Raw genomic sequence first — 10,499 nt, forward strand, 5'->3', positions numbered from 1 at the left:
CTTTGCACAAAATCTATATTATTTTGTCCTTGAGTTCAACACCCTCCCTTCCATAATCATAAATGTTTCAAAAATACTTTTTAAATGAGATATAATTATCTTATGTAAGAGTTTCAAAAATCATTTTCCGTAATGTCGAATTCCTAGCGAGCCTTATCCGCAGAAGTGTCCTTAAAGTTGCGAGTCTCTTAAAGACCAGCCTTAATTTCAGTTGCACAAGGGAAATTGTACAATTGATTCAGGAAGCACTGGGCGTGAGTTAAACGAGAGGCGGGATTGGGAACTAACAGGTTGTGGAGAGGAAAGTGCCCGAGGGGTTTGATACCAGAGGGGACTGTACAGCTTTAAGGCAGGTTGGTTTCGGAGCTAGGTAGGGTATTGGCGGAGGGCTGGCTCAGTGAGGGGCAGGGTGTAGGTCTGACAGAGGCGAGGAAGTCAACCTCTCAAAAACAAAACGCGTTTCATTCTTTGCTGCAGGGATTGGGAAAGATGGCGTGTCGGAGAGGGCAGGTGTGGTTACCTGTGTGTAAGTCATGAGGAGGTGGAGAGAGAGAGAGGGAGGGAGGCGAGGACTCCGAGCCATCTTCCGGGAAAGGCGTTTGTGGGGTGGGAGGGGGAGAAAGAAAGGCAGCCTCAGTCCCTGCCAGAGGACATGCTGATCCAGTCTTGGTTAGCGCTGCCCAGTGTGTGACTGAGAGCAGCTCACTCATCCCTCTACCGCCTGGGGTTCCCACTCTTCAACCCTTTTTGTTTTGCTGACAGCCAGCTTTATCAATTTCCAAATTGGTTTCCCAATGGAATAATTTTGCAACTGCCTCGGGTTTGGGTGTTTAAAAATATATATATATATACATCTATAATTTTTAAGTGTAAATGGCAGTGGAAAGGAATGTGGAACAGCAGCAGCAGCAGCAGCAACAATCCTCCGGGGGTAAATTGCCAGCTCCCCGGTGCCGGGATGTGGATGGGACGGTGTTGCCTTTGCTGGGGGGTCTGGGGGGTCTGGGGAGGTACCAGAAGAAGATCCTGCTCCTGACCTGGATCCCCGCTCTCCTGATCGGGCTGAGCCGCAGCTCCGACTGCTTCTTCACCGCCGAGCCGGAGATCCTGTGCTGGGCGAACAGCAGCAGCAGCAGCCGCTTGGCCGGAGCCCCCGGGGGACACGCCGCTCACGCCCTGGTCTCCGCGAACCGGAGCGGCCGGACACTCACCCACAGCGGCGGCGGGGAACGGGCGGCGGACGCCGGCCCCTCCGGGGCCAACAGCAACAGCAGCCAGAGCTGTCGGTGCAAACACCGGGAATACAGGATACCCGCCGCCCTCACCCACAACATCGTCACCAAGGTAACGGGGGGGGGGGGGGGCGGGTTTGGGTCGGGAGAGGGGGATGGGTTTGGGTCGGGAGAGGGGGGTGGGTTTGGGTCGGGAGAGGGGGATGGGTTTGGGTCGGGAGAGGGGGGTGGGTTTGGGTCGGGAGGGGTGAGTGGGAGGGTTTGGGGAGGGGGTGGTGGGTTTGAGTCGGGGGGGTTTGGGTTGGGAGAGGGGGGGGTGGGAGGGTTTGGGTCGGGAGAGGGTGGGTGGGAGGGTTTGGGTCGGGAGAGGGGGGGTGTGGGAGGGTTTGGGTCGGGAGAGGGGGGGTGGGAGGGTTTGGGTCGGGAGAGGGGGGGTTTGGGTCGGGAGGGAGGGGTGGGAGGGTTTGGGTCGGGAGGGAGGGGTGGGAGGGTTTGGGTCGGGAGGGAGGGGGTGGGAGGGTTTGGGGAGGGGGTGGTGGGTTTGAGTCGGGGGGGTTTGGGTTGGGAGAGGGGGGGGGTGGGAGGGTTTGGGTCGGGAGAGGGTGGGTGGGAGGGTTTGGGTCGGGAGAGGGTGGGTGGGAGGGTTTGGGTCGGGAGAGGGGGGGGTGTGGGAGGGTTTGGGTCGGGAGAGGGGGGGGTTTGGGTCGGGAGAGGGGGGGGTTTGGGTCGGGAGGGAGGGGTGGGAGGGTTTGGGTCGGGAGGGAGGGGTGGGAGGGTTTGGGTCGGGAGGGAGGGGTGGGAGGGTTTGGGTCGGGAGGGAGGGGGTGGGAGGGTTTGGGTCGGGAGAGGGGGGGGTGGGAGGGTTTGGGTCGGGAGAGGGGGGGTGGGAGGGTTTGGGTCGGGAGAGGGGGGGTGGGAGGGTTTGGGTCGGGAGAGGGGGGGTGGGAGGGTTTGGGTCGGGAGAGGGGGGGGTGGGAGGGTTTGGGTCGGGAGAGGGGGGGTGGGAGGGTTTGGGTCGGGAGGGAGGGGTGGGAGGGTTTGGGTCGGGAGGGAGGGGTGGGAGGGTTTGGGTCGGGAGGGAGGGGTGGGAGGGTTTGGGTCGGGAGAGGGGGGGTGGGAGGGTTTGGGTCGGGAGGGAGGGGTGGGAGGGTTTGGGTCGGGAGAGGGGGGGTGGGAGGGTTTGGGTCGGGAGGGGTGGGTTTGGGTCGGGAGAGGGGGGGGTGGGAGGGTTTGGGTCGGGAGGGGTGGGTTTGGGTCGGGAGGGGGGGGTGGGAGGGTTTGGGTCGGGAGGGGTGGGTTTGGGTCGGGAGAGGGGGGGTGGGAGGGTTTGGGTCGGGAGGGGTGGGTTTGGGTCGGGAGGGGGGGGTGGGAGGGTTTGGGTCGGGAGGGGTGGGTTTGGGTCGGGAGAGGGGGGGTGGGAGGGTTTGGGTCGGGAGAGGGGGGGTGTGGGAGGGTTTGGGTCGGGAGAGGGGGGGTGTGGGAGGGTTTGGGTCGGGAGAGGGGGGGGGTGGGAGGGGGGTTTGGGTCGGGAGAGGGGGGGTGGGAGGGTTTGGGTCGGGAGAGGGGGGGTGGGAGGGTTTGGGTCGGGAGAGGGGGGGTGGGAGGGTTTGGGTCGGGAGGGAGGGGTGGGAGGGTTTGGGTCGGGAGGGAGGGGTGGGAGGGTTTGGGTCGGGAGGGAGGGGTGGGAGGGTTTGGGTCGGGAGAGGGGGGGTGGGAGGGTTTGGGTCGGGAGGGAGGGGTGGGAGGGTTTGGGTCGGGAGAGGGGGGGTGGGAGGGTTTGGGTCGGGAGGGGTGGGTTTGGGTCGGGAGAGGGGGGGGTGGGAGGGTTTGGGTCGGGAGGGGTGGGTTTGGGTCGGGAGGGGGGGGGTGGGAGGGTTTGGGTCGGGAGGGGTGGGTTTGGGTCGGGAGAGGGGGGGTGGGAGGGTTTGGGTCGGGAGGGGTGGGTTTGGGTCGGGAGGGGGGGGTGGGAGGGTTTGGGTCGGGAGGGGTGGGTTTGGGTCGGGAGAGGGGGGGGTGGGAGGGTTTGGGTCGGGAGAGGGGGGGTGTGGGAGGGTTTGGGTCGGGAGAGGGGGGGGTGTGGGAGGGTTTGGGTCGGGAGGGGGGGGGTGGGAGGGTTTGGGTCGGGAGAGGGGGGGGTGGGAGGGTTTGGGTCGGGAGAGGGGGGGGTGGGAGGGTTTGGGTCGGGAGAGGGGGGGGTGGGAGGGTTTGGGTCGGGAGAGGGGGGGGTGGGAGGGTTTGGGTCGGGAGAGGGGGGGTGGGAGGGTTTGGGGGGGGTGGGAGGGTTTGGGGGGGGTGGGAGGGTTTGGGTCGGGAGGGGTGGGTTTGGGTCGGGAGAGGGGGGGTGGGAGGGTTTGGGTCGGGAGGGGTGGGTTTGGGTCGGGAGAGGGGGGGTGGGAGGGTTTGGGTCGGGAGGGGTGGGTTTGGGTCGGGAGGGGGGGGTGGGAGGGTTTGGGTCGGGAGGGGGGGGGGTGGGAGGGGGTCGGGCGAGGGGGAGGGTGGGAGGGTTTGGGTCGGGCGAGGGGGAGGGTGGGAGGGTTTGGGTCGGGCGAGGGGGAGGGTGGGAGGGTTTGGGTCGGGCGAGGGGGAGGGTGGGAGGGTTTGGGTCGGGCGAGGGGGAGGGTGGGAGGGTTTGGGTCGGGCGAGGGGGGGTGGGAGGGTTTGGGTCGGGAGGGGTGGGTTTGGGTCGGGAGAGGGGGGGTGGGAGGGTTTGGGTCGGGAGGGGGTGGGTTTGGGTCGGGAGAGGGGGGGGTGGGAGGGTTTGGGTCGGGAGGGGTGGGTTTGGGTCGGGAGAGGGGGGGTGGGAGGGTTTGGGTCGGGAGGGGTGGGTTTGGGTCGGGAGAGGGGGGGTGGGAGGGTTTGGGTCGGGAGGGGTGGGTTTGGGTCGGGAGAGGGGGGGTGGGAGGGTTTGGGTCGGGAGGGGTGGGTTTGGGTCGGGAGAGGGGGGGTGGGAGGGTTTGGGTCGGGAGGGGTGGGTTTGGGTCGGGAGAGGGGGGGTGGGAGGGTTTGGGTCGGGAGGGGTGGGTTTGGGTCGGGAGAGGGGGGGGTGGGAGGGTTTGGGGGGGTGGGAGGGTTTGGGGGGGGTGGGAGGGTTTGGGTCGGGAGAAGGGGGTTGGGAGGGTTTGGGGGGGGTGGGAGGGTTTGGGGGGGGTGGGAGGGTTTGGGGGGGGTGGGAGGGTTTGGGTCGGGGAGAGGGGGGGTGGGAGGGTTTGGGGGGGGTGGGAGGGTTTGGGTCGGGAGAGGGGGGGTGGGAGGGTTTGGGGGTGGTGGGAGGGTTTGGGGGGGTGGGAGGGTTTGGGTCGGGAGAGGGGGGGGTGGGAGGGTTTGGGGGGGGTGGGAGGGTTTGGGTCGGGAGAGGGGGGGGTGGGAGGGTTTGGGTCGGGAGGGGTGGGTTTGGGTCGGGAGAGGGGGGGGTGGGAGGGTTTGGGTCGGGAGGGGTGGGTTTGGGTCGGGAGAGGGGGGGGTGGGAGGGTTTGGGTCGGGAGGGGTGGGTTTGGGTCGGGAGAGGGGGGGGTGGGAGGGTTTGGGGGGGTGGGAGGGTTTGGGGGGGGTGGGAGGGTTTGGGTCGGGAGAAGGGGGTTGGGAGGGTTTGGGGGGGTGGGAGGGTTTGGGGGGGGTGGGAGGGTTTGGGGGGGGGTGGGAGGGTTTGGGTCGGGAGAGGGGGGGGTGGGAGGGTTTGGGGGGGGTGGGAGGGTTTGGGTCGGGAGAGGGGGGGTGGGAGGGTTTGGGGGTGGTGGGAGGGTTTGGGGGGGTGGGAGGGTTTGGGTCGGGAGAGGGGGGGGTGGGAGGGTTTGGGGGGGGTGGGAGGGTTTGGGTCGGGAGAGGGGGGGGTGGGAGGGTTTGGGGTGGGTGGGAGGGTTTGGGTCGGGAGAGGGGGGGGTGGGAGGGTTTGGGGGGGGTGGGAGGGTTTGGGTCGGGAGAGGGGGGGGTGGGAGGGTTTGGGGGGGGAGGGGTGGGTTTGGGTCGGGAGAGGGGGGGTGGGAGGGTTTGGGTCGGGAGGGGTGGGTTTGGGTCGGGAGAGGGGGGGGTGGGAGGGTTTGGGTCGGGAGAGGGGGGGGTGGGAGGGTTTGGGGGGGTGGGATGGTTTGGGGGGGGTGGGAGGGTTTGGGTCGGGAGAGGGGGGGTGGGAGGGTTTGGGGGTGGTGGGAGGGTTTGGGTCGGGAGAGGGGGGGTGGGAGGGTTTGGGGGGGGTGGGAGGGTTTGGGTCGGGAGAGGGGGGGGTGGGAGGGTTTGGGGGGGGTGGGAGGGTTTGGGTCGGGAGAGGGGGGGGTGGGAGGGTTTGGGGGGGGGTGGGAGGGTTTGGGTCGGGAGAGGGGGGGGTGGGAGGGTTTGGGGTGGGTGGGAGGGTTTGGGTCGGGAGAGGGGGGGGTGGGAGGGTTTGGGGGGGGTGGGAAGGTTTGGGTCGGGAGAGGGGGGGGGTGGGAGGGTTTGGGGCGGGTGGGAGGGTTTGGGTCGGGAGAGGGGGGGGGTGGGAGGGTTTGGGTCGGGAGGGGTGGGTTTGGGTCGGGAGAGGTGGGGTGGGAGGGTTTGGGTCGGGAGGGGTGGGTTTGGGTCGGGAGGGGGGGGTGGGAGGGTTTGGGTCGGGGGGGGGGTGGGAGGGTTTGGGTCGGGCGAGGGGGAGGGTGGGAGGGTTTGGGTCGGGAGAGGGGGGGTGGGAGGGTTTGGGTCGGGAGGGGAGGGTTTGGGTCGGGAGGGGAGGGTTTGGGTCGGGAGGGGTGGGTTTGGGTCGGGAGGGGAGGGTTTGGGTCGGGAGGGGTGGGTTTGGGTCGGGAGGGGTGGGTTTGGGTCGGGAGAGGGGGGGGTGGGAGGGTTTGGGTCGGGAGGGGTGGGTTTGGGTCGGGAGAGGGGGGGTGGGAGGGTTTGGGTCGGGAGGGGTGGGTTTGGGTCGGGAGAGGGGGGGGTGGGAGGGTTTGGGTCGGGAGGGGTGGGTTTGGGTCGGGAGGGAGGGGTGGGAGGGTTTGGGTCGGGAGGGAGGGGTGGGAGGGTTTGGGTCGGGAGGGGGTGGGTTTGGGGTGGGAGGGTTTGGGTCGGGAGGGGTGGGTTTGGGTCGGGAGGGGTGGGTTTGGGTCGGGAGGGAGGGGTGGGAGGGTTTGGGTCGGGAGGGGTGGGTTTGGGTCGGGAGGGAGGGGTGGGAGGGTTTGGGTCGGGAGGGGTGGGTGGGTTTGGGTCGGGAGAGGGGGGGTGGGAGGGTTTGGGTCGGGAGGGGTGGGTTTGGGTCGGGAGGGAGGGGTGGGAGGGTTTGGGTCGGGAGGGGGGGGGGTGGGAGGGGGTCGGGCGAGGGGGAGGGTGGGAGGGTTTGGGTCGGGCGAGGGGGAGGGTGGGAGGGTTTGGGTCGGGCGAGGGGGAGGGTGGGAGGGTTTGGGTCGGGCGAGGGGGAGGGTGGGAGGGTTTGGGTCGGGCGAGGGGGAGGGTGGGAGGGTTTGGGTCGGGCGAGGGGGAGGGTGGGAGGGTTTGGGTCGGGCGAGGGGGAGGGTGGGAGGGTTTGGGTCGGGCGAGGGGGGGGTGGGAGGGTTTGGGTCGGGAGGGGTGGGTTTGGGTCGGGAGAGGGGGGGTGGGAGGGTTTGGGTCGGGAGGGGTGGGTTTGGGTCGGGAGGGGGGGGGTGGGAGGGTTTGGGTCGGGAGGGGTGGGTTTGGGTCGGGAGAGGGGGGGTGGGAGGGTTTGGGTCGGGAGGGGTGGGTTTGGGTCGGGAGAGGGGGGGGTGGGAGGGTTTGGGTCGGGAGAGGGGGGTTGGGAGGGTTTGGGGGGGGTGGGAGGGTTTAGGGGGGGTGGGAGGGTTTGGGTCGGGAGAGGGGGGTTGGGAGGGTTTGGGGGGGGTGGGAGGGTTTGGGTCGGGAGAGGGGGGGTGGGAGGGTTTGGGGGGGGTGGGAGGGTTTGGGGGGGTGGGAGGGTTTGGGGGGGGTGGGAGGGTTTGGGTCGGGAGAGGGGGGGTGGGAGGGTTTGGGGGTGGTGGGAGGGTTTGGGGGGGTGGGAGGGTTTGGGTCGGGAGAGGGGGGGGTGGGAGGGTTTGGGGGTGGTGGGAGGGTTTGGGGGGGTGGGAGGGTTTGGGTCGGGAGAGGGGGGGGGTGGGAGGGTTTGGGGGTGGTGGGAGGGTTTGGGGGGGTGGGAGGGTTTGGGTCGGGAGAGGGGGGGGTGGGAGGGTTTGGGGGGGGTGGGAGGGTTTGGGTCGGGAGAGGGGTGGGTGGGAGGGTTTGGGTCGGGAGAGGGGGGGGTGGGAGGGTTTGGGGGGGGTGGGAGGGTTTGGGTCGGGAGAGGGGTGGGTGGGAGGGTTTGGGTCGGGTGGGAGGGTTTGGGTCGGGCGAGGGGGGGTGGGAGGGTTTGGGTCGGGAGGGGTGGGTTTGGGTCGGGAGAGGGGGGGTGGGAGGGTTTGGGTCGGGAGGGGTGGGTTTGGGTCGGGAGAGGGGGGGTGGGAGGGTTTGGGTCGGGAGAGGGGGGGTGGGAGGGTTTGGGTCGGGAGGGGTGGGTTTGGGTCGGGAGAGGGGGGGGTGGGAGGGTTTGGGTCGGGAGGGGTGGGTTTGGGTCGGGAGAGGGGGGGGGTGGGAGGGTTTGGGTCGGGAGAGGGGGGGTGGGAGGGTTTGGGGGGGTGGGAGGGTTTGGGGGGGGGTGGGAGGGTTTGGGTCGGGAGAGGGGGGGTGGGAGGGTTTGGGGGGGGTGGGAGGGTTTGGGGGGGGTGGGAGGGTTTGGGTCGGGAGAGGGGGGGTGGGAGGGTTTGGGTCGGGGTGGGAGGGTTTGGGTCGGGAGAGAGGGGGTGGGAGGGTTTGGGTCGGGAGGGGTGGGTTTGGGTCGGGAGAGGGGGGGTGGGAGGGTTTGGGTCGGGAGGGGTGGGTTTGGGTCGGGAGAGGGGGGGGTGGGAGGGTTTGGGTCGGGAGAGGGGGGGTGGGAGGGTTTGGGGGGGTGGGAGGGTTTGGGGGGGGTGGGAGGGTTTGGGTCGGGAGAGGGGGGGTGGGAGGGTTTGGGGGGGGGTGGGAGGGTTTGGGTCGGGAGAGGGGGGGTGGGAGGGTTTGGGGGGGGTGGGAGGGTTTGGGGGGGGTGGGAGGGTTTGGGTCGGGAGAGGGGGGGGGTGGGAGGGTTTGGGGGGGGGTGGGAGGGTTTGGGTCGGGAGAGGGGGGGGTGGGAGGGTTTGGGGGGGGTGGGAGGGTTTGGGTCGGGAGAGGGGGGGGTGGGAGGGTTTGGGGCGGGTGGGAGGGTTTGGGTCGGGAGGGGTGGGTTTGGGTCGGGAGAGGTGGGGTGGGAGGGTTTGGGTCGGGAGGGGTGGGTTTGGGTCGGGAGGGGGGGGGTGGGAGGGTTTGGGTCGGGGTGGGGGGTGGGAGGGTTTGGGTCGGGGGGGGGGGTGGGAGGGTTTGGGTCGGGCGAGGGGGAGGGTGGGAGGGTTTGGGTCGGGAGGGGAGGGTTTGGGTCGGGCGAGGGGAGGGTTTGGGTCGGGAGGGGAGGGTTTGGGTCGGGAGGGGTGGGTTTGGGTCGGGAGGGGTGGGTTTGGGTCGGGAGAGGGGGGGTGGGAGGGTTTGGGTCGGGAGGGTTTGGGTCGGGAGGGGTGGGTTTGGGTCGGGAGAGGGGGGGTGGGAGGGTTTGGGTCGGGAGGGGTGGGTTTGGGTCGGGAGAGGGGGGGTGGGAGGGTTTGGGTCGGGAGGGGTGGGTGGGTTTGGGTCGGGAGAGGGGGGGTGGGAGGGTTTGGGTCGGGAGGGGTGGGTTTGGGTCGGGAGGGAGGGGTGGGAGGGTTTGGGTCGGGAGGGGTGGGTGGGTTTGGGTCGGGAGGGGTGGGTTTGGGTCGGGAGGGAGGGGTGGGAGGGTTTGGGTCGGGAGGGAGGGGTGGGAGGGTTTGGGTCGGGAGGAGGGGGTGGGAGGGTTTGGGTCGGGAGGGAGGGGGGTGGGAGGGTTTGGGTCGGGAGAGGGGGGGTGGGAGGGTTTGGGTCGGGAGGGAGGGGTGGGAGGGTTTGGGTCGGGAGAGGGGGGGGTGGGAGGGTTTGGGTCGGGAGGGGTGGGTTTGGGTCGGGAGAGGGGGGGTGGGAGGGTTTGGGTCGGGAGGGGTGGGTTTGGGTCGGGAGGGGGGGGTGGGAGGGTTTGGGTCGGGAGGGGTGGGTTTGGGTCGGGAGGGAGGGGTGGGAGGGTTTGGGTCGGGAGGGGTGGGTTTGGGTCGGGAGGGGTGGGTTTGGGTCGGGAGGGAGGGGTGGGAGGGTTTGGGTCGGGAGGGAGGGGTGGGAGGGTTTTGATCGGGAGGGGTGGGTTTGGATCGGGAGGGAGGGGTGGGAGGGTTTGGGTCGGGGGGGGTGGGTTTGGGTCGGGAGGGAGGGGTGGGAGGGTTTGGGTCGGGGGGGTGGGTGGGTTTGGGGTGGGAGGGTTTGGGTCGGGGGGTGGGTTTGGGTCGGGCGAGGGGGGGGTGGGAGGGTTTGGGTCGGGAGGGGTGGGTTTGGGTCGGGAGAGGGGGGGTGGGAGGGTTTGGGTCGGGAGGGGTGGGTTTGGGTCGGGAGAGGGGGGGTGGGAGGGTTTGGGTCGGGAGAGGGGGGGTGGGAGGGTTTGGGTCGGGAGGGGTGGGTTTGGGTCGGGAGAGGGGGGGTGGGAGGGTTTGGGTCGGGAGGGGTGGGTTTGGGTCGGGAGAGGGGGGGGTGGGAGGGTTTGGGTCGGGAGAGGGGGGGGTGGGAGGGTTTGGGGGGGTGGGAGGGTTTGGGGGGGGTGGGAGGGTTTGGGTCGGGAGAGGGGGGGTGGGAGGGTTTGGGGGGGGTGGGAGGGTTTGGGGGGGGTGGGAGGGTTTGGGTCGGGAGAGGGGGGGTGGGAGGGTTTGGGTCGGGGTGGGAGGGTTTGGGTCGGGAGAGAGGGGGGTGGGAGGGTTTGGGTCGGGAGGGGTGGGTTTGGGTCGGGAGAGGGGGGGTGGGAGGGTTTGGGTCGGGAGGGGTGGGTTTGGGTCGGGAGAGGGGGGGTGGGAGGGTTTGGGTCGGGAGAGGGGGGGTGGGAGGGTTTGGGGGGGTGGGAGGGTTTGGGGGGGGGTGGGAGGGTTTGGGTCGGGAGAGGGGGGGTGGGAGGGTTTGGGGGGTGTGGGAGGGTTTGGGTCGGGAGAGGGGGGGGTGGGAGGGTTTGGGGGGGGTGGGAGGGTTTGGGGGGGGTGGGAGGGTTTGGGTCGGGAGAGGGGGGGGTGGGAGGGTTTGGGGGGGGGTGGGAGGGTTTGGGTCGGGAGAGGGGGGGGTGGGAGGGTTTGGGGGGGGTGGGAGGGTTTGGGTCGGGAGAGGGGGGGGGTGGGAGGGTTTGGGGCGGGTGGGAGGGTTTGGGTCGGGAGGGGTGGG

General features: G+C 69.8%; 1 protein-coding gene across 1 annotated transcript in view; it reads left to right on the forward strand.

Annotated features, from left to right (window-relative positions):
* The first annotated feature begins 333 nt into the window (after window positions 1–333).
* slc22a23b (solute carrier family 22 member 23b) overlaps window positions 334–10,499 on the forward strand; it is a 47,232-nt gene continuing 37,066 nt past the window's right edge. The window contains exon 1 of the mRNA XM_087978432.1: window positions 334–1,344. Coding sequence (XP_087834558.1) covers window positions 874–1,344 — 471 coding nt within the window. The 5' untranslated portion in view covers window positions 334–873. The remainder of the gene's footprint in view (window positions 1,345–10,499) is intronic.

This window comes from Chiloscyllium plagiosum, unplaced genomic scaffold (assembly GCF_037043375.1).
Source record: "Chiloscyllium plagiosum isolate Xiang-an unplaced genomic scaffold, Cpla_swu_hap1 HiC_scaffold_34, whole genome shotgun sequence".
In the NCBI taxonomy this organism is placed as follows: Eukaryota; Metazoa; Chordata; class Chondrichthyes; order Orectolobiformes; family Hemiscylliidae; genus Chiloscyllium; species Chiloscyllium plagiosum.